Source organism: Cololabis saira, chromosome 16, assembly GCF_033807715.1.
Source record: "Cololabis saira isolate AMF1-May2022 chromosome 16, fColSai1.1, whole genome shotgun sequence".
Lineage (NCBI taxonomy): Eukaryota > Metazoa > Chordata > Actinopteri > Beloniformes > Belonidae > Cololabis > Cololabis saira.
In genome coordinates, this window is record NC_084602.1 from 37,681,443 (window position 1) to 37,704,891 (window position 23,449).

Here is a 23,449-nt window from a genome sequence, read left to right on the forward strand (position 1 = left end):
TCGGCCAGGGCGCGGGGCTCCGTAATAACAGTGTTGGCCAGAGCTGTCTGAACGCGAGGAGGCATGTGGCGGAGGAACAGCTCAACAAAAAGAAAGTTGGGCTCCTCTGCACCCAGCAGGTTCAACATCACCTCCATCAGCTCGGAAGGTTTGCTGTCCCCAAGTCCCTGGATTGCAAACAGCCGTCTGGCCCGTTCTGCCCGCGACAGCTCAAAAGTCTTGAGGAGGTAAGCTTTAAAAGCCTCATATTTATTCCGGGCTGGAGGGGTGGTGATGAAACTCAGCGACCTGGTCGCGGTGGAACTCCCCAGCGCCGAGACAACGTGGTAATAGCGCGCATCGTCGTCTGTGACGTCGCGGAGCGCGAACTGCGCCTCGGTCTGGGCGAACCATGCCGCCGCTGATGTCTCCCAAAACTCCGGCAACTTCAGAAAAGTAGCGTTGTTTGCCATGTTCGGTTCAGTCTCTGAGTCTTCAGCGAGACTGACGTCGGGGTCACCAGTGTGGTGCCGAAGAACGGGAGTCGGAGGCGGAGTATGAATGTTGAATGAAGGCGCGAGCCGTTTATTAACATCAGCCATTCAAATCACAATAACACTGAACCGGAAGCGTAACGTCCGTCACTGCGCCCTATCCGGGCGGAACCACATTAACCCGCAGAGGGTTCCTAAGTGAATTATGTAACCCACTACAAGTTCATGTTTGTTCTAGTTCTGGTTAAAAAAGAAAAGTACAAAGGCTTGAAATTTTGTGCTACTTGTGCTTAATTTATTTTTGTATTCTGTTATTACTTTATTTATTATATTATATATTAAAGTACTTGAATTTACTTTAAGATTATTTTAATTTAAGCTATTTTTTATTCATTTTAATTTATTTTATTATTTTATTGATTGTTTGTGTCTGTTTGATTGGTTGTGTTAAAAAAATAAATCAGCCGTTACTCAACAGTTACTCAGTACTTGAGTAGTTTTTTCACCAAGTACTTTTTTACTTTTACTCAAGTAATTATTTGGATGACTACTTTTTACTTCTACTTGAGTCATATTATTGTGAAGTAACAGTACTTTTACTCAGTACTCGAGTTGTAAAAAAAAATCAGGGGGGATGGTGGATTTTATCATATGGGGACAGATAATTTGTGCTGATTACAAATAATATAATATATTACAAATAATAGCACTGACCAAAACAGCTGCAGAAATACTGCAGGAATGACATAGCAGCAGTTAAATGCAGCCTTCTGTAAGCTTTAAATATCCACTGGGCTTACATCAAATAATCAAATACATCAAAACACAACAATAAAAAACACTTTTCTGAACGTATTAATATGACTCTGTCCTTCACAGGATAAGTAAAATGGATCACTGCAAAAACTCACAATCTTAACAAGTAAATTTTTCTTATTTCTAGTTAAAATGTCTCATTTTAGTAAAAAAATCTCATTACACTTAAAGCAAGACTCATCACTGGAAAAAACAACAATTTTCACCTGTTTCAAGTAGATTTTCACTTAAAATAAGTAGAAAAATCTGCATGTGGAACAAGATTTTTTTGCTTATAAGAAGATAAATCTTGTCCCACTGGCAGATTTTCCTACTTATTTAAAGTGAAAATTTACTTGAAACAGGTGAAAATTGTCAAATAAGTTATTTTTCTGGTTTTTATTTCAGGGGGGATGATTTGGACCGTTTTTATTTCAGGGGGGATGATTTGGACCGTTTTTATTTCAGGGGGGGATCCCATCCCCTCATTCCCCCTCAACTCTAATACTGCTTTTACTTGAGTACCATGTTTGGCTCCTCTACCAGCTCTGCTCACCTGCACGATGCGTCCCAGGTGGCAGTCTGCGGCGAGCTCCAGGCCCTGCCGCTCCGCCCAGCCCTCCATGGCGCTGAGCCGGCGCCGGAGCGCGGCGCCCCAGTAGTGGGAGCGCAGGCCCGGCGGGGCGGCGCCGTCCCGGCCCACCAGCCGGTTGAAGAGCCACGTGCTGGTGAAGTGGAAGAGCTGGGAGAAGAGCTGGATGGTGAAGGCCGCGTTGACCCGGCAGCGGCGCAGCAGCGCCATGGTCGTCATCAGGGTGTTGAGCACCAGCTCTGCAGGGGGAGATCAGCGTCACGGGGGAAAGGACTAGCGGTAACCCTGGTCTTAATTCTCCTGTTCCTTCTTTCCTCCTGCTCTCTCCTTCCTTCTCCCTTCCTCTTTTCTCCCCTCATACATTCTTTCCTTGTTTTCTCCTTTCCTTCCTTCATTCTTTTTTCCTTCCTCCCTTCCTTCTTTTCTCCCCTTGTACATTCTTTCCTTGTTTTCTTTCTTTTTGTTGTTTCCTTCATTCTTTTTTCCTTCCTCCCTTCTTTTTTGCCTTCCTTCCTCCCTTTTTTACTTCCTTCCTTCCTTCCTTCTTTTTTCCCTTCCTTCCTCCTTTCCTCCCTTCTTTCATTCCTTCCTTTTCTCCATTCCTTCCTTCTTTTCTCCCTTCCTTCCTTCTTTTCTCCCTTCCTTTTCTCCCTTCCTTCCTTCTTTTTTCCCTTCCTTCCTTCTTTCCTTCCTTCCTTTTCTCCATTCCTTCCTTCTTTTCTCCCTTCCTCCCTTCTTTCCTCCCTTCTTTCCTTCTTTTTTGCCTTCCTTCCTCCCTTCTTTCCTTCCTTCTTTTCTCCCTTCCTTCCTCCCTTCTTTCCTTTTCTCCATTCCTTCCTTCTTTTTTCCCTTCCTTCCTTCTTTCCTTCCTCCCTTCTTTCCTTCCTTTTCGCCATTCCTTCCTTCTTTCCTTCTTTTCTCCCTTCCTTCCTTCCTCCTTCCCTTCCTTCCTTCTTTCCTCCCTTCCTTCCTTCTTTCCTCCCTTTTCTCCCTTCCTTCCTTCCTTCCTTCCTTCCTTCTTTTCTCCCTTCCTTCCTTTTTTTGCCTTCCTTCCTTCTTTCCTTCCTCCCTTCTGTCCTTCTTTCCTTCCTTCCTTTTCTCCATTCCTTCCTTCTTTTCTCCCTTCCTCCCTTCTTTCCTCCCTTCCTTCCTTCTTTTTTGCCTTCCTTCCTCCCTTCTTCCCTCCTTCCTTCTTTTCTCCCTTCCTTCCTTCTTTTTTCCCTTCCTTCCTTCCTCCCTTCTTTCCTTCCTCCCTTCTTTCCTTCCTTTTCTCCATTCCTTCCTTCTTTCCTCCCTTCCTTCCTTCCTCCCTCCCTTCCTTCTTTTTTCCCTTCCTTCCTTCTTTCCTCCCTTCTTTCCTTCCTTTTCTCCCTTCCTTCCTTCCTTCTTTTCTCCCTTCATTCCTTCTTTTTTCCCTTCCTTCCTTCTTTCCTTCCTTCCTTTTCTCCATTCCTTCCTTCTTTTCTCCCTTCCTCCCTTCTTTCCTCCCTTCCTTCCTTCTTTTTTGCCTTCCTTCCTTCTGTCCTCCATTCTTTCCTTCCTTCCTTTTCTCCCTTCCTTCCTTCCTTTTCTCCCTTCCTTCCTTCTTTTTTCCCTTCCTTCCTTCTTTCCTTCCTTCCTTTTCTCCATTCCTTCCTTCTTTTCTCCCTTCCTCCCTTCTTTCCTCCCTTCCTTCTTTTTTGCCTTCCTTCCTCCTTTCTTTCCTTCCTTCTTTTCTCCCTTCCTTCCTTCCTTCCTTCCTCCCTTCTTCCCTTCTTTCCTTTTCTCCATTCCTTCCTTCCTTCCTTCCTTCCTCCCTTCTTCCCTTCTTTCCTTTTCTCCATTCCTTCCTTCCTTCCTTCCTTCCTTCTTTCCTCCCTTCTTTCCTTCCTTTTCTCCCTTCCTTCCTTCCTTCTTTTCTCCCTTCCTTCCTTCCTTCCTTCCTTCCTTCTTTTCTCCCTTCCTTCCTTCCTTCCTTCCTTCTTTTCTTCCTTCCTTCTTTCCTTCTTTTCTCCCTTCCTTCCTTCTTTTCTCCTTTCCTCCCTCCCTCCCTCCCTCCCTCCCTCCCTCCCTTCCTTCCTTCCTCTTTTCTCCCTCCCTCCCTTCCTTCCTTCCTCTTTTCTCCCTTGCTTCCTTCCTTCTTTCCTTGTTTTCTCCCTTCCTTCTTTCCTTCCTTCCTTCCTTCCTTCCTTCCTTCCTTCCTTCCTTCCTTCCTTCCTTCCTTCCTTCCTTCCTTCCTTCCTTCCTTCCTTCCTTCCTTCCTTCCTTCCTTCCTTCCTTCCTTCCTTCCTCCTTCCTTGACCCTAGGACAGCACCAGGGTTAAGGATGATAATAACCACCACGTACCTAAACCGGGCGGCAGGGCTCCGTGCTCTTCAGGGTCAATCAGGAACGTCGGTAAATGTTTGCTTAACTCGGTCTGTTGGCGGTGCAGCAGCAGGCTAACGGGGATAAAACATGAAAATTATTTATGAAAAAGCTTTGCTTATTTCAGCAACAACGCTGCAGCTAGAGCTCAAAGTCAAAATGAGTCGATACATTTCAACACTTAATTTATAGTAAAATATAGATTTCATCTGATTTATGAACTGAGTAAGTGTATTCTGGAAACGTTTGCGGTAAGCAGAGAGGGACCTTTTTAAACAGAGAACGTTTACCAAGCGGGCTGAAAGCTGCGCGATCAATATGGAAGTAAATCTGTGTCATTGGATTTTGAAAGAAAAAAGTGATAGAATTTCTAGCTCTGAATATTTATGCATTAAAATTATGTGTCTGAATGTTAAAATATTCAACTGCAAAAAAATGAACTGCAAAAATTAAATGTTAAGATATTCAACCAGAAATAATTCAACCAGAAAAAAATTCAACCTCAAAAAATTTAACTGCAAATAATTCAACGTTAAAATAGTCAACCAGAAAAAATTGACCCTCAAAAATTATTACAGCAAATAATTCAACGTTACAATATTTAACAGCAAAAAATTTGGCCGCAAAAAAATTCAACCTCAAAAAAATTTTACAGCAAAAAATTTAACCGCAATATATTCAACTGCAAAAATTCCTAGTTAAAATATTCAATCGGAAAAATTTCAACATCAAAATATTCAACCTCAAAAAATTTGACGTTAAATATTCAACCGCAAAATCAGGGAACCCAAGGAAGAGCAATCGGTTCTAGATTCATTTTTGAGGTTGAATTTTTTGCGGTTTAATTTTTTGACATTGAATTTTTGTGGTTTAATTTTTTGCGAGTAAATTCTTTTAGGTAAAAATTTTTGCGGGTGAACTTTTTGAGGTTGAATTTTTATGAAGTTTCATATTTTAATGTTGAAAAACACTTGGATACATCATTTGAATGCATAAATCTTCAGTTCTAGAATCACTTTTTCTCTCAGAATCCGATGACACAGATTCACCTGCAGGAGGCGGCGTCACCTGTACCTGTAGGCCTTGTGCACCAGGTGGGAAAGCTCCCGCTGACTCTGCCGCGTCAGCGGGCCGAGCTCTTCGTCGTGTTTGAGGAAGTTGAGCAGCTCGGAGGAGTTAGCGGTCCAGAAGGCGAGAGCCCCGGCGACGGCGCGCTGCTTCTGGAGACACGAACGCAGAGCGTTGGTGGCGTCACGGCCGCAACCCTTCCCTGATAAACTCTGGCGCTCGACTCACCTGGATGACCTTCCCCGTCGCGGCCACCATCTTGTCCGTGATTGAGGTCACGCTAGCCGCGTTGCCGTGGCGCCGCAGGGCGAAGTGGGCGGCGGCGTAGAGGGCGTAGGCGGGCGATAGTTTGAAGTGGACGGTGGAGCTGTTGGTGTAGTTCACCACGGCGGACAGGAAGTTGTCCTCGGCTTCGTCAGAGAACTGGATCCCAACCGGCAACCCGGGAGTCTCGGAGCCGGACAGGTCACATGGTCTGAGTTTACGGAAAAATTACGTTATTCTGAGGCCCGCTAGCGCTAACGTGGACGTAAACACTGGACATGTTACCAAAGATACTCTATACAGAAGATCATGCATTACCGTTTCTGCCAATGGTATGAAATGGTATACACTTCCTGTATGGTCGCCCCTCTCCCCACATCGTTTTGGAAGTGTTTTGAACGTGTGTGTGTGTGTGGATGGATCATGGATAAATTTAAATTATTTTGCCGCTCATTTTTTTTTAATCTGCTACCTTAATGTCTGATATCAACCAATGTCTATGATGAGCACCACCAGAGAGGAGAGCTATGAGAGGCAAATCTCGCGAGTGTGTTGCTCAGACAGAGACAGGTCTCAAACAAAGTTAATTTTCTCCTAATTTGTCGGTCTGAAAATTGCCATTTTGGTGTCAGAATGTTCAGAAGGTTTGTGGCTTTTGAAAAATGGGTCCCATATTTACTTAGGTTACTATGGGGCGAAGGAATTGGTAATAATCTGTGCTCACGTTCACTTTTCCCATAGGACTCAATAGACTCAGGACCTGCTGTTAAGCTTGAGTTATGGTTCTGCGTCAAAACGACGCCGTGCCTACGGCGTGTGGTACGCGTCGACGCAGACCACACACTGTCACTGACGTGCACCTCCCAAAAATTTTAACTATGCGTCAAGGCGACGCAGACCACACGCAGACCGAGAGGGCTGTGATTGGTTCACTTGGTAGCAACGCATTTCCAGTTTCCGGTTTGAAGCAGTCGTGAACTTTCAGCGCTCTTTTCTTCGTGTATGTGAGATTTTCTTTGTTTTGGTTTTTGGCACAATAGTTGTCCTTATCTCTTTGATTCACCGTGTCCGGAAAAAGTCGGATAAACCATTCAGGAAAAGATCGCTAACTAGCGGTCGCGGGGGTTACTGCACCGCGGAGAAATGGAGTGACGGAGAAGTCTGAAGGTTCACGACAGCGTCACGGTGACGGCGTGTGCTCTGCGTTGGTTTGACGCAGAACCATAATTAAGGCTTTAGTCTCCTAAAGGGGCAGGGCAGTGGGGAAACCCACGTGACACAGATACAGGAAACACAACTGTAGTGGGGGGTAGAGTTTATAAAACGTCTCTGATGTTACCCGCTCTCGTCCTCGGCGTTGTTGTTCTTCTCCTTCTTCTTTCCTTTGCGCGATAGCGTCCTCTTGAAGCTTTGGATGACGCCCACTTTCTCTCGTTCCTGGCAGCTCTCCTTCATCTTTCAGACATAATCGGAGCAGAGACGGTGACTCCGGATGATCAAACATGATTCACGCGTTGGTTGTTGTTGAATCTACGGCGTCTGAGCTTTACCTCCAAACCGTCCTCGTCTCTCTTCAGCACAAAGCGTCCGTCTCTGTTGCCAGACGTCCAGCTCAGCTGCACGAGCAGAGGCCTCTCGTCCGGACCCAGCTTACGCTCTGATCACACGTACATGAAAACATTCAGAAATCAGCTCAAATGAAACACCTTACTGTTTAAAGGTAGGGTATGTAATATTTCTAATCCATAATACTTGTTCAATATGTGCTAGTGGTCCATCGCATTATTATGTCCTTCGTACCATAACAAACACTGCTCATGACCTCATCCATAAATCCCTTACCTTTAATCCTCACAGGACGTTCAGGCCATTGCTTCACGAAGAAAAAATATTGGATGCAATAACATTTTGAAAAACATCTGACTGACTATTACAACAAACCGGAAAACACACTAAACATTTCAAGTAACACAAAATATTCCACATTACAGGAAACATAATGGGGTTGGGGGGGGTCATCAGTCATCCACAAAAAAGGGGATTTGAGTGTTAGATGGCAGAAAAGAGAACCATGTTTCCCTAAATCTAAATTTCCCTAAAAAACATTGATTAAAGCCACTCTATGTAGTAATACAATTACTACATACAGTGGCTTTAATGCTGAAACTTCACCATTAAGTGCCTTTTGATTCCTAAGAACTAGACGGTTAATTTGACCAAATGATGTGTAAAAGTAAAGGTAGAAAATAAAGGTTTAAAATCAATAAATAAACTCAGGGCTCTTGATTAATAGTGGTCTGTAACATCAGAACTTCCTTTCACAAGAACCCAAATGTACCTCAGAGACTCAGTACTTTCACTTTCACTTTCAATTGGAGGGATTTAAAAATTAAAAAAACACCTGGTCAAGTTTAGAAAGACACCAACCAGGAAGTCCACGTAGGTCTAATCTGGATTAAAAGTGGGCTAGCTGGGTTCAGACTGGGTTTGGGTTTAAAATGTGCAGATGTCACGGGTCCAGTATGGTTTCAGTATTAGGGGACTAACATATAAACATTACCACATAAACAAATCTTATATTTGGTCGGGTGGGCAGGGCTTAGAGGGCCACGGCGCCGCTAGCCTGAATCACCTTTGCTGGCGTGGACCTCGTAGAGCGAGTAACTCGTCGTCAGCATCTTCATGTCGGGCCTGAACTTCTCCCAGAGAACCTCGATGACCTCTCGGGTCGGAGCGCCGCTGCTCACGCGCAAACACTTGGTGGCCACGTTGCCGTGGTAACGATCCTCCAGGCAGAAGCGGATCACGCCGTGGAACTCCAGGTTCTGGTGGGAAACACATTTTACTGATTAAGGTGATTAAAACAATGATGTCATCAACGCCTCAACAGGAAATCTATAATTTAAAGAAAAAAAAGTACATTTTCACTTTCATTTCATTCATTTATTGATTAATTACAGATATTTTAAAACGTATATAAACATTTTCTCTGGTATGAATCTATGCGTTTATATACAAATAGATACACATGTTGAACATAAAGAATCCCTTGTAAATAAATGTATATAAAAAAAATAATTTATTTTACCTGAATGTACACAAAATAAATATATCTAGAAAGTAAATCTATACCCAACACCTGTGTACGTGCACACGTATAACATCTAATATTCTATAATTCAACTTTATATCCATCTGGTTTTCTGAGTCTTGTGAATAAATTATATATATCATATATTTTTATTTATAAAAAATAAAAGTAAAACAAACAAACATATCTACATATAAAGTAATCTAATATTATTTTAATGTTACATCTTAACGTTGTAAATTGACATTCAGGCAGTGCAGAGATCCCAGCACAATCCATTACCACCTACACCTTTTTTACCTTTTAAAACTTCACTTTCAAAATGATTCTGTATTTTTTGGGTATAAATTCTTTAAAAAAGAAAAGAGTCCAATGTTGTTTTTGTTTGTTTTTTATAGAGCTGAAAATTACAGAAGTCTAAGTTCTGGTCCCTGTGGAACTGATACTCAGCAGTCATTGGCTCTTTTGCGTTTAAGGGTGGAACTTAAGTTCTACACAAACTGTAGGGGTCCCCTGAGAGCGATAAGTAAATAAATAAATATATATGAGCATCTAAAGATCTGTTCATATATGATAAGAACGAAGAAAAGTCTCAACAGTCGTCGGTATAGTTTATCGTTTAATTCGTTGATCAAGTTCCTGCTGCATTTCTACAATAAAACTCACAGTTTAATCTACAAGAAGAATGTAAAGTTGAATTCCATGTTTCGTGTTTCAAAAAATACACACTTTTATCAGAGTTCAAATTCAAAAATATTTATCCCACAGGGGAAATTAATTTATCTGAAGAACATTAAACCAGTATTAAATGAAGATTTGTTTTATCTCACAGGTTATAAACCTTTAAATGTAAAACTCTGACAGAACTAAAGTTTGATCCGGAGAACTTCCCGTTCTCCCCGTCAGACGCTGCAGACTCACCTCGTCCGGTCGGCTGATTTCAAACAGGTCCAGTCTCTCGTTGTTCCACTGACTGATGACTTTGGACAATTTCTCTCGTCCGTCCGTCTCCGGCATCTTCCCCCGACAGAGTTCCTGCTTGGTGAAAACTTCCGAGTTCCTGCTTGGTGAAAACTTCCGAGTTCCTACTTGTTGAAAACTTGCAAGTTCCTACTTGGTGAAAACCTCCGAGTTCCTACTCGGTGAAAACTTCCAAGTTCCTACTTGGTGAAAACCTCCGAGTTCCTACTTGGTGAAAACCTCCGAGTTCCTACTTGGTGAAAACTTCCAAGTTCCTACTTGGTGAAAACTTGCAAGTTCCTACTTGGTGAAAACTTCCAAGTTCCTACTTGGTGAAAACCTCCGAGTTCCTACTTGGTGAAAACTTCAGAGTTCCTACTTGGTGAAAACTTGCAAGTTCCTACTTGGTGAAAACTTCCAAGTTCCTACTTGGTGAAAACCCCCGAGTTCCTACTTGGTGAAAACTTCAGAGTTCCTACTTGGTGAAAACTTCAGAGTTCCTACTTGGTGAAAACTTCAGAGTTCCTACTTGGTGAAAACTTCAGAGTTCCTACTTGGTGAAAACTTCCAAGTTCCTACTTGGTGAAAACTTGCAAGTTCCTACTTGGTGAAAACTTCAGAGTTCCTACTTGGTGAAAACTTCCAAGTTCCTACTTGGTGAAAACTTGCAAGTTCCTACTTGGTGAAAACTTGCAAGTTCCTACTTGGTGAAAACTTCCAAGTTCCTACTTGGTGAAAACCTCCGAGTTCCTACTTGGTGAAAACTTCAGAGTTCCTACTTGGTGAAAACCTCCGAGTTCCTACTTGGTGAAAACTTCAGAGTTCCTACTTGGTGAAAACCTCAGAGTTCCTACTTGGTGAAAACCTCCGAGTTCCTACTTGGTGAAAACTTCAGAGTTCCTACTTGGTGAAAACCTCAGAGTTCCTACTTGGTGAAAACCTCAGAGTTCCTACTTGTTGAAAACCTCCGAGTTCCTACTTGGTGAAAACCTCCAAGTTCCTACTACAGTAGGTGAAAACTTCCGAGTTCCTACTTGGTGAAAACCTCCGAGTTCCTACTCGGTGAAAACCTCCAAGTTCCTACTTGGTGAAAACCTCCGAGTTCCTACTTGGTGAAAACTTCCAAGTTCCTACTTGGTGAAAACCTCCGAGTTCCTACTTGGTGAAAACTTCCGAGTTCTTACTTGTTGAAAACCTCCAAGTTCCTACTACAGTAGGTGAAAACTTCCGAGTTCCTACTTGGTGAAAATCTCTGAGTTCCTACTTGCTGACGAACCTCCGAGTTCCTACTTGTTGAAAACTTGCAAGTTCCTACTTGGTGAAAACCTCCGAGTTCCTGCTCGCCGATGACTTCCGAGTTACTTGTTGAAAACCTCTGAGTTCCTACTTGTTGAAAACCTCAGAATTCCTCCTTCGCCAATGAACTCCAAGTTCCTGCTCGCCAACGACTTCCGAGTTCCTACTTTGGTGAAAACTTCCGAAGTCCTACTTGTTGAAAACCTCTTGAGTTCCTCCTCACCAACCAAGTTCTTACAGAAAAGAAGGAAAGAGGTGTGATGAAACCTGGAATGTTGGGACTCTCCTGCTTCACGCTGCTCCTCACCGGTTCTGAAATCCTCTCTCGTCTGTGAGAACTGAATATAATTAATCCCCCACCCCGAGAACCCCACCCCGAAAATCCCCCGGGAACCCCCGCGACCCTCTGGCCTCATTTACCAGGTCAGCGGAGCCTCGTCGTCCAGAACCTTTAACGTCCACCAGTAAATATTAACTTTGATTTTCCCCACGAGCAGCGAAGCTGCAGTCAGACGGTTAATCACGTATTTAACGAACCACTAAAGAGCTTTTACGTGACGCTAACGAGCGTCCAGCTGACACTTCACAGAGTTTCAACGCCCTTTTCCACGGCGCAGGTTTCTGACCCAGAACTACAAATGTGGGGCAGCTTTTGTCGTGAAGCTTCGCCGGAACAAAACAACAACTACCCTCCTTTACAATAAAGAGTAAAAACAGAACAACTGATGGTATTGTTGTCTGGACGTCGGAGAATGCAGAAGTTCACGGTCTCTGGGATGACGATCCAGTTAAACGTTCCAGCGGTTGGTGTGAAGTGGAGCACGTCTGATGGTGGAAAACAGTCGACAATATAATGAAGTTTGAAGTAATAACATACAAAATAACTTTTATTTTTAAATCACAGTGCAAATGTGGAGATATATGGAGGGGAATTTCCCTTGAAAACATAAATGTTGGACTGGAGGAGCAGTTCGGTTTCTGTTCGGTCTGGTTCTGTTTGGGATCTTCACGGAAGGTTTCAAGAAAATGGAGTGGATAAAAAAAAGACGACCCTGACCTTCTCACACCATCACACGTGGATCACCGACCACCGACGGTCACGGCCGTGAAAACGCGGCACTGAGCTGCTCACTTACAGAATGAGGTCGCAATATCGGAAAAATTGAATGAATCATTTGCAAAAAAAATTTATACAAACCACAAACATAATTGAGGAAAGCATTTGGAGAGATGTAATATGTCTTGCTTTTGTCTTCCTTATTTATGTTTTTTTTTTTTTTTTGAAATTCTCTTTTTATTTAGAACAGCAGTATTCCAACTTACACATGTATGCATTCAATCTTTAAACTTAAATGATTCTGTCCCTACTACTGTCCCGACATTTTTTATGAACAGTAATTGAAAACACTAACGGAAAAATAAAAATAAAAAATAAAAAATAAAAATAAAAATAAAGAAAATAAAAAATAAAAACCAGGGAGCGCACCCATGTTTACAGTCATTACATCACATAAAAAAATAGTTCACATGAAATCGGATGTGATTGGTTTCACATACTCAGTCCATTTGGACCAGATCCTATAAAAGTTTTCTTTCTCAACCTTGAGGGAGGAAGAGATCTTCTCCATCACATAGATCTCGTAGATGATCCCAATCCAGTCGTCGATAGTGGGGGGTTCTACTTTCAACCATTTCCTTGTAAGACATTTCTTACTGGCTGCCAACAGTATAGTCAGCAGTTTTTTGTCTTTTCCATTCCACGTTTCGAACCTTATGTCTCCCAAAAATAAAGTTTCACAATTCAAAGGCATGGTTACATTAAAAATATTTTCCACATGCATCTGTATCTCCTTCCAAAAAGGTCTTATAACTTGGCAGTCCCAAAAAATATGGAAGTGGTTAGCTCCCTGAGACCCACATAGTCTCCAACAGGCATCCCCGCTGCCCTGATATCTTTTTTGAATAGGTGTGATAAAAAATCTTGTAATACTTTTCCAACAGAACTCCCTCCAAGTATTTGACCCAGTTGAGACCCATTGTAGTTGGCATATTCTTTCCCAGCTTTCCTGTGTGATTATTACCCCTATTTCCTTTTCCCATTTGCTTTTTATATAATCTGTATCATCTTGTTTGGAAAGTTGTATGGTCTTATATAATTTGGAGATAATTTTATTACTTGATTCAGACTTAATTAATGATAAAAAGACCCCCATGAACCCTGATTCATCGATTCCTAACCCCTCTTTAATGTTTTTGTCAAAGTAGTGTCTCACTTGTAGGTATCTAAAGAAATCCTCTCTTCCCAGACCATGATCCTTTCGAAGGGTTTCAAAACTTTGAAATGCCCCCTTATGGACAAATGAATAATAGGTAGTTAGGTCTTTTGTAATCCATGTTTTAAATCTACTGTCAGTTTTATTTGGCGCAAAGTCTGTATCATAGGCACACCACCTCATTATTTTAGATGTGTTTTGTGATCTGGAAATTTGAACTATTTCCTTCCAGGACATGAGGATGGTGCTTGTCAAAGAGTCTTCTGGAATGTCCAGCTCTCTTTGGAGTTTGTAGTCACTTAGTAAAGCTGTTATTGGGATTCCCCTTATCATCGTTCCTTCTATTTCCTTCCAGGCTGCAGTGTATGTTGGTGAGCAAAGACAGATTAAAGGTCTAAGTTGGGCTGCATGATAGTAATCCTGCAAGCAGGGAAGACCCATTCCCCCCTTTTCTTTTCTTAATTGCAGCGTTTTAAATTTGATTCTGGCCCTTTTTCCTTGCCACAGATATCTCGCTATTAGTCTGTCCCATTCTAGAAACTGCTTAGCTGGTATTTTAACTGGCAGACACTGAAAAAGGTACAACATCCTTGGTAGAATGTTCATCCTGATTGATTCTATCCGGGAGCTTAAACTTAAAAAGGGAATAACATTCCATCTTTGTAAATCTGTTTTAATTTTTGAATTAAGTATGTCGTAGTTGATGCTATATAATCTTGTTAAATCTCTAGGTAACAAAACACCCAAGTATTTAATGGACTCAGTGTCCCATTTCCAATTATATTTGGTTTTAATTGAGGCTGGGGGATCATAGTTAAACGTCAATACTTGGGTCTTTTTGATGTTAATTTTATAACCCGAAACCAAACCATATTCCTCTAGCAATTTCATCAGTTTTGGGAGCGTCTGAGTGGGCTGTGTTATACTTATTAACAAATCATCAGCAAATAGGGCCAGTTTTTGCTCTCCAGATGTCATTGTTACTCCCTTTATATCAGCCCTCTGCCTAATTAATTGACTCATGGGTTCTATAAATAAGGCGAAGAGGAGCGGCGACATACAACACCCTTGTCTTGTTCCTCTCTCCAGAATGAATGTACTGGTTAGGTTTCCATTAAGTTTAATTCTAGCTGTTGGTTTGTTATAAAGTTCTGCAAGAGTGTCAATTATAGTTGTATGGAAGCCAAATTTTGCAAGTACCTTATAGAGAAATGACCAAATGACTGAGTCAAAAGCCTTTTGAGCGTCCAAACTCAATAACATTGTCTCCTGTCCTTGTTGTGCGATTTGTCTCATAACATGCAGTGTCTTCCTGATGTTATCTTGTGTCTGTCTTTGTCTGACAAAGCCGGTTTGGTCATTATGTATCAATTCTGGTAATATCAATTCTATTCGCTTAGACAGTATGGAGGTGAATAATTTATAGTCGTTGTTTAGGAGACTTACAGGACGGTAATTCCCACAATCTAATTTGTCTTTCCCTTCCTTAGGTATGACCGAGATCATTGCCTCCCTCCACGACGGAGGGGCATTTTTATTTTCCAACACCCAATTGAATGTTTGTAATAATATTGGAATTAATTGATCCTGCATTGTTTTATACCATTCCGTGGGAAAGCCATCTGTCCCCGGAGACTTCCCCCCTTTCATTCTACTAATTGCCGACTGGATTTCTTCTTTTGTTATTTTTGATATTAATTTTTCATTTTGTTCATCTGTGATCTTTGGAAGCTTTATCTGGGTCAGTAAGGCATCGATCTGACTGTCATTGCCCTTCTGCGGTTGTGAATATAATGATTTATAATAGATTTGGAAACATTGTTGTATTCTCTCTGGATTTGTTTCTATTTCATTCGTTTCTGAGTTTCTTAGTTTATGTATAGTTCTGTCCGCCTGCTGTTTTCTTAACCTATATGATAAAAGTTTCAGTGATTTCCCACCCGTCTCATAGTATCGTTGTTTCGTAAAAAGAAGCTTTTTTTGAATTTCCTGCGTATTTATTTCATCGATTTCTTTTTTCAACTTATTTATCTCACTTTTGTCATCGTCTTTGAGAGATTTTGCATGTTCTTTCTGTAGTCTCTTCAAGTCTTCTTCTAATGTTTTGAGTTTTTGTTCTCTAATTCTCTTCTCGTATGAGGAGATGGCTATTATTTTGCCCCTCAGCACCGCTTTTAATGCATCCCAGAGAATGGGCGGGGTCACTTCTCCATTATCATTATTTTCCAAATACAGATTAATTTCGGTTTTTAGTTTATCTTTAATACACGGTTTATTCAAAATGTTTGAGTTCAGTCTCCAGAGAGTGGATCTTTTAGTATTATTCAAATGTATTCTCATAGTAACAGGGCCATGATCTGAGATAGTAGTGGGTCCTATTTCACAATTGTCCACCCTAAAAAGATCTCCTTTAAGCATAAACAGGTAGTCGATGCGTGAGTAAACATTGTGTGCGTATGAGTAGTGCGAGTAGTCACGGCTCGTCGGATTTATCTCTCTCCACACGTCCACAATCCCCACTTCACGCATCCAAATATTGAATCTTTTGCTAATATTTTTTGCGTCAGATTTCCCGTTTGATGAGTCTATTTTTGGATTCAATCGGATGTTAAAGTCTCCCCCACATATTAAGATTCCTTGACTTTTTGTTGTCATCAAATCCACCACATGCTTATAAAATGACCAGTCGCTTCCCGGTGGCACATACACATTAAAAAGACTTATCAAAACACCATCTATTCTCCCTGTAACCATGACAAATCTACCCTCTTTATCCTTATGCTCTGATATGTGTTCATAATTTACAGTATTGGATATCAGAGTCGCCACCCCTCTCCGCCTCCCCGACCCATGAGAAGAAAAGTAAACATGTTTAAATCCTGATTTATTCAATTTAGCATGTTCGGAGTCGTCGAGGTGCGTCTCCTGCAAGAGAGCTACTTGGATTTTATCTTTCTTCAGTTTCGATAAGATCTTTCCCCTTTTGACTGGATTGAGTACTCCATTTATATTAAATGATGTTATTTTTAAAGACCTATTTTGCATCTATGTAATTTCCCCCTCCTTCCCTCCCTCCCATAAACCTGGTGCGCTTCCCTCTCCCTGCGAGAACCGGCAGGGGATGAACAATTAACATATTAAAAAACAACAAACTGAACTGAACTTGTCCATGTGACTCCCTATGTAGGGGTCTGTTAACCTGACCCTGTTGGGCCTCCCGAGGAGGCTCCGAAGGGAAAGTCTCCCTCCTCAGTCCGGAGGAAGAGGCCCTTGTCCGCATCCGTCGCACGTCGGAGAGAAAAAAAAAGAAAAAAAAAAAATAGGTTGGCCCCGTGAGAACCAGTCTATTCAATGGTGAAAATCCACCACTTGGTACAGTCGCAATATATTCCAAGAGATCTCACCAACGTTAATCCGTCATCTTCAGGCCGTGGGTTAATCCTTAGGTCCCGGAGGAGGACGGAGCTGTCCTCCTGAAGGCCCGCAGCTTCTCCTTGTAACTCTGCTCCTGCTCCGCTGCGCCTTTCTTTGATCTCCGCTCCGCTCTGCTCCAGGTCAGACTCTGCACCCGCTCCATCAGCGTTTCCGGGGTTGTGGTGGCTGTCACGGAGTATCCTCTCCTCACTAGATCCTTTGCAGCTTCTTCCACCGTCTCGTAGGTTCTGGTTCCATCGTCGTGTCTCACGCGCAGCCTGGCCGGGAAGAGGGTCTGGAATTGAACCTTTTTTTCTTTCAACACTCTGCGGATCTCTGTGTAATCCCTTCGTCTCTTGAGTATTAAAGGTGGATAATCGTGATCCAAGTTTATATGACTTTCTTGCCAGTCAAACCCCTTCCTCTGCCAAGCCTTGCGGAGTACTGAGTCCTTTGTTTTAAAGCTTAGAAACTTTATCACTATGGAGCGGGGCGGCGCGCCCGCCGGAGGCTGCGGTCCCAGGGACCGGTGCGCCCTCTCGATCTGCAGGTCGGTGTCGGCAGGTAGTTCGAGACCTTCACGGAGTAGTTTATCCACAAACACGGCCATCGTGGCCGAATCCTTCTCGGATCCCTCCGGGACCCCATAGATCCTTATGTTCTCACGTCTGGAGCGACTTTCCAAATCCAGCAACTTGTCCTCCAGTTTGGTATGCAGCGTCAGCATAGCTGTGACAACTTCTTCTGTGTTCTGGATCCTTTCTTCTGCTTTCTCAATTCGGCTTTCCACCTCATCCAACCTGGTATTCACCTTTACAATTTCTTCTCTTATTGTCTCCAATTGTTCTTTGTTTTCTTGGCGAAACCCTCTTATTTCTTGCAGAATTGATTCCAAGTCAGCCATTTCTCCGCCCGACCACGTTGTTGGTTAGCTTGAATCCGTTAGCTAATTGCTGCTGCGTTTCGTCTTTCTCCCTCACCTGCCTTCAGACGACGTTTACTGCTCCAAGTGGGGATATAATATTCCCCCTCCCTTTTGTACACGTTTTAAGGGATGATTTAGTTGGTTTGCATGGGGATATTTCTCTAATTTCTCTGGTTCAACCGGGAGCCCTCACACTATGCGGCCATCCTGATGGTGTTCCGACCGGAAGTCTCCTTATTTATGTTTAATTTGATTTAATTTACTTTATTATCATATTTATGTTTTTTTGTTGTTTTTTTTTAATTTAACTCTACATTTTAATTATAATGATGTGTCTGTTGTGTGAGGGTTTTAACTTTTTAATTTGTAAATTTTTTAAACATGTGATGCACTTTGTGCTACATACATGTATGAAAAGTGCTTTATAAATAAAGTTTGATTGGTTGATTGATTGATCTTACTTATTCAATATCCTACGCACTTCATCCATTTTATGTCTTGTAGTGTATTTGTTTATTTTCTTAATGCCAGACTTTCTGTATTGTCCATGGTTCTGACTGTACTTGAAACATCTACGAAACAACGGTTACTTTTACGGTTACTTTTACGCTTGAAAAAATATTAAAACTTAATAAAGTGGCATATTAACAGCGCTACAGCGGAAATTAAAACCGCTTTTATCCCTGGGCTTCCTGATATGGTGTGACGTATGTGCAAACGTAACTACGCAGTTGCTTACGTACCCGAACGTAAACCACGCAGTGACGTAGCAAGCAAAATTTAGGGGTGGTGCTGAAAAGTAGTGGGATTATTGGGACAGGGCCCTGGGAAGATTTCAAGTGCTCTAAAATCTGTGGCTTCTTTTTTTAGGGGTAGTGGTAGAAAGTAGGGGGTGTATTGGGATTGGCCCTAACTAGGGTTGGGGGGGGATTTAGGGGGTTGTGGGGGTTCCGGCCCCCAGCGGAGCTTCACCAGTGACCCAGCAGCGTCACCTGGAGCTGGTTGAGGTGGAACTGAGGAAGCTAACCGCTTTAAATTGATGACCAGAGGTTCGACAGAAGGGTAAATGAAGATTGCCATTGTGTCTAGTTGGATGTTTTTGTAATGGTTACCAAAGGTAAGTATATAGATGATATTTATTGAACCAGTATCAGTTACCCCTTTTACACCAAGCTGGTTCCAGGGCTGGTTCTGGGCTAGAGCCAGACTTAGCACCAGTTCTTTGGTTTTACACAGCCTAAGCGCCGGCTCCTGGCTCTCAAAACGGGTGCTACGCCAGCCCCTTTGAGCTGCTGGTCCAGCTCAAAGAACTGCTTTACGTCGGGGGCTGGGGGCGGTGTTACTGAACAACCAAAGCAGAATAAACACGGAAGCGCGCCGTTTTTAAACAACGGAGCGTTTAAGACGGCGGTTAAGTTAGCAGACTCTTTTATTATTACATCCATTTATTTAATAATGGATGTAAAACAGAAGCAGCAGTGGTCTACGGTACAATCCATCAACAGTAACGTCGGCGGGCTCCGTGCCGCCGATGCAGCGGCAGCCTCGTCCGAGCCCGCTCCCAGCCCGTCCCCGCGGGCCAGGAATTTTTATTAAATAAAAATCGATCCATTTATTTAATAAAAATTCCCGGCCCGCGAGGACGCCTCCCAGCCCGCAGTTCTGGTCCGCGTTACACCAACGCAGAGCCTACGACGGCGTATGTTACGGAGGCGCTCCCGAGGAGAGGAGAGGAAAGGAGAGGAGCTGCTGTGCCCCGGGGCTGCGCAGAGCCTACGGCGTAGGTTACGCGGTGCCGGGCGCCGTACGCCGTACCCTACGCCGTAGGCTCTGCGTCGATTAAGGCGGAACCATAAATCAGCTCCGGAGCCGGCAGTCAAGCAGAAATTCCGAAATTTTCAGAGCAAATTTCTTAACAGGCGTTATTTGGATAAACTGAGCCCAGGTTGGGGATCTTAAAGGTTACTTTACCTGAAAAAATATTAAAACTTAATAAAGTGCCATATTAACAGTGCTACAGCTGAAATTAAAACAGCTTTTGGCTCTCAGCTTACTGATCAGGGTCATGGATCTATTATAAAACTCAGGGTGGGGATGAAAACGAGGGGGAGTGGTGACGTGATGACGTAGCTCTCTGGCCAGCACCAGTTCTGTGTAAAAGCAAACGGTTCTTACTTAGAACCAACTGCGAACCGGCTCTAGCACCAGCACTAGCACCAGCCCTGGAACCAGCTTGGTGTAAAAGGGGTAAGTAAGGTCTAGGAACGGCTGAGGAGCCTGAAAACCTGTGTCAGCAGAATTACCACACACACACACACAACGGAATGGTTTGAATTCAATGTATTGTTCACAAAATAATAAAGATGAGTTTACAAACCCTGCCTACCTAAGCCGGCTTCCTAGTGTGCACAAATGCACAATAAATGGGCCCATAAAAATAAATAAAATAAAATAGAGGTTCCTTCAAAATAAAGAGTTCAATGTCCAATGCGTACTGCTCCTTTAGGGAAAGAAGCAAAGGTCTTCTTGTGTATGAGTGTGTGTTCTTTGATGTCTGTGTTCGAACTACCCAGGTAGATTTTGAGTGTTAGTCTTATCTGTCTGTCAATGAAAAAGGAATCGACGATGCTGTGCTCTGCAGATGGATCCTGCGGCTGGCCACACCGCGTTGCTGGTTCCTCCACAGTCAATCCTCAATTCAAACCGGCTCGCCACTGAACATTAAGTTCAGATCCCGATCGACTCGGTCTGGGTAAAAAAAACAATCTATGCAAACAGCGAAGAATGCATGTTATAATATAATTTTCTCTCTATCGATCTCCTTAAATCATCACTATCATTAACATTTCCTCTCTTATTATATCAATCATGAAAGATACACACTGTCTAATCATTGCAAAATGAATAGAATTACGTCACATCACACAAGATATCCCAGTGTAAATTAGCTGCAAATCATGCACACCAAATCACAACATTCACTTCAACATGTAAATGAAATATAATATATTTAAACTCACTATTTGTATTTTTAACACATTAAATCTATTTATTCTCTTTTAACAGCACTGTAATTGTAACATATTTTTCATTAAACATGGGCCCTTTAATATTCAGCCCTCTTTTAACTGTTAGGATCAAACAGCCCTTATGTATTCACTTAAGCATAAACCATTAATTACCTTAACAATACAGGTAATCAATCAATACTCTTTCAGTAACATAACTTTAACCTCAAACAATTAAATACAAGACACCTTTAATGGTGTAAAACACTGTTACTGCTCTGCTAAAGTATCACCGCTGCATAGTGTAAGTGAACCTTAGCATGACGGTGCACAATTAGCTTGCGGCTAGCGGGATTAGCTCGGTGCTAACGTAATTAGCGATCTTTTTACACTCATTTATCCCCACTAAAATGATATGTATCTGTATCTGTGTAGTCTCTCGTACTCTTGGCGACAGTATCACAGCTCCAATTGGTTTTTATTCATGAATCAAGAGTAACAGTCACGAGGAGTCCTGATAGCCAAGATGGCGGATTAGCATTAGCATTTCTTACCGGAGCTAAGGCCTGCTAACAGAGGCTCTCCATTCCAGCTGAATCCTCACACAAAGTAACACCCTGGCGAACAAATAATTTGTTAACAGTCTGTACCAGGCGAATTATGGTGAATTTCTGGTGTGAGGAGTGTTTATTCGTTACCGGGAGTTCTCAGTAAACTGTGTGCTCTTGGCAATGACTCTGCCGAAAAGAGAGGGAACACAGGCTGACCGTTTACTCATAGCGGACGCGCCACCCTCTGGTCGGCCATGGAACTGCACCGTTCCACAACATTAAAAGGAACCCTGGTTATTAAGACTTGTAGTCCCTAATTAGCCACAATTGTTCTCTTATACTAAAATATGTTGTTAGAAACACATAAAATAATCGAATTGCTTTAAAAATCTACAATGTTTATCACATATTTTGACCTGCGGGAGGCGCCATGTTTTACCTGCGCATAGGGTTGCCACCCGTCCTGTAAAATACGGAATTGTCCTTTATTTGAGAAAAAAATGTTGCGTCCCGTATTGAACTAATACGGGACCCGATTTGTCCCGTATTTTCATTAACGCCCCGTACACACGTCTGTCACACACACACATCAACACTAAATTGATCAATAATAACAAAATAAAACACAGGAAACATTAAGGCCAGCAAAATCTTTGTGGCGGGACAACAGGACCTGCTGCGTCTGTGCCAGATCTTTCTATGTGCCAGACAGCGCTGCGGGGAGGACTCGGGCTTCACTTCCAGGTAGGAGTTGGGAATTTGGAATTAAAAGTTCTGTATTGAACCAATACGGACATATATTATGCCAGGCCCGGTTCTACGATGGTGCATAAGCAAGCATTGCACCATCAGTTTGTGTTTGCGTGCTCAGTTGAAAAGACGAAAAGAAAACTGACAAATGCGCCCGCGTTAAGCCTGATTTATGGTTCCGCGTTAAATCGACGGCATGGCTACGGCGATGGGTATGCGTGCGACGCGCACCGTACGTTCGCGTCCCCACGTATCCTACCCCATAAACTCTGCGTTGGTGCAACGTGGAACCATAAATCAGCCAGTGTCCGTCACTCATCTCCGTGCAGCAGTTTCCTGCAGCAGCAAGACGCTGCTCTCTGATTATGGCTCACAGTTTGAAAACACCAAATAAAAAATAAATTAGAGAATATTTTATGAAATCAATAAACAATTCCATCATCAAAATTATAACAAATAAAGGTTCAAAATATCATGCTTTGCATGTAATAAGACCAGGTAATATATTAGTTTCACCTTTTAAGTTGAATTATTGAAATAGATTAACTTTTACACCAAATTCTAGTTGAATTATTGAAATAGATTAACTTTTACACCAAATTCTAGTTGAATTATTGAAATAAGTTAACTTTAACACCATATTCTAGTTGAATTATTGAAATAAGTTAACTTTTACACCATATTCTTCACCTGTAGCAATATTCTACACCTTGGCTGATGTGGACATACAGAGCATAGGCGGCTATTTCAGCTGCTATATGGTTGGCTGTCTGTACAGTCATGCAAGTTCAATGCTATTAAAGAACAAGTTTTTTCATATAAAATAAACACATTTTTATGCAGTTTAGAAGTTTTGGGGCTTTTTTTTTTGGCTCGTGCGCTGCTGAAATTGGGGCGTCCTTTATTTCTATTTCTGAAAGGTGGCAACCCTACCTGCGCAATGCATTCTGGGGGCGATGACGTAGTCCGGTGGCTCTGGGAAGATAAGCCGCGTTAGTTTAACTGGGACAGGTATCCAAAACATAGATGAGCAGCACTCTCCCGGCCGTGGAGGCTGACGAGGGAGCCCATAAGACGTCTCGGTTCAGGCAAACTCGATCAAAGTTCTGTGATGCACGGGAGATCTGCAAAAATGATCAATGTCGTGCGCATGTTACCAGTGCATTAGGCTACGGCGTAGACGGCGTAGGCTACGGCGTAGACTGCGTAGCCGTGGCTCTAGAGCCTGCAGCGCACCACCATCAGCTCTCCGCTCTCGCCGGGATGGAGACGCCGGTGTGCAGGCTACACGTTTGGGTGGGCATAGCCCCCCCCCTGCCCCCCCTAAAACCGGCTTCGGTGCTGGGTCCACCGTTGATGACAGACCAGAGGCTGAGGGGACTGGCCTGGGACTTTGACGAAACGGGAGGCGCAGACTCCAATCTGCTAGTTGAAACGTGTGGTCGGTTAGTCTGTCTGAGTTTTATGGTGTTTTTATAGTTCATGCTGTATGGTGCGGCACTTTTTTTTTTTTTTTTACTTTTTTGTAGGTGCGCCGTCACCTTAATGTTTAGCTGTGTTTTCATCTGTTTCTGGGTGTCAAAACAGTGGACGGGGGCTAGCAGGTGCCACCGTCGGACGTCACTACCCAGAATGCATTGCG

The 23,449-nt window shown here is 42.7% G+C and overlaps 1 protein-coding gene across 1 annotated transcript in view; it reads right to left on the reverse strand.

The window, feature by feature from the left end:
* The window catches only part of LOC133462191 (afadin), a 29,879-nt gene extending 19,916 nt beyond the window's left edge, over positions 1 to 9,963 (reverse strand). The window contains exons 1-8 of the mRNA XM_061743332.1: positions 9,552 to 9,963; positions 8,172 to 8,364; positions 7,090 to 7,196; positions 6,879 to 6,994; positions 5,504 to 5,750; positions 5,282 to 5,427; positions 4,187 to 4,281; positions 1,825 to 2,099 (exon numbers count right to left, since the gene is read on the reverse strand). Of these exons, the coding sequence (XP_061599316.1) occupies positions 1,825 to 2,099; positions 4,187 to 4,281; positions 5,282 to 5,427; positions 5,504 to 5,750; positions 6,879 to 6,994; positions 7,090 to 7,196; positions 8,172 to 8,364; positions 9,552 to 9,647 (1,275 nt within the window). The 5' untranslated portion in view covers positions 9,648 to 9,963. The remainder of the gene's footprint in view (positions 1 to 1,824; positions 2,100 to 4,186; positions 4,282 to 5,281; positions 5,428 to 5,503; positions 5,751 to 6,878; positions 6,995 to 7,089; positions 7,197 to 8,171; positions 8,365 to 9,551) is intronic.
* Positions 9,964 to 23,449: the final 13,486 nt, after the last annotated feature.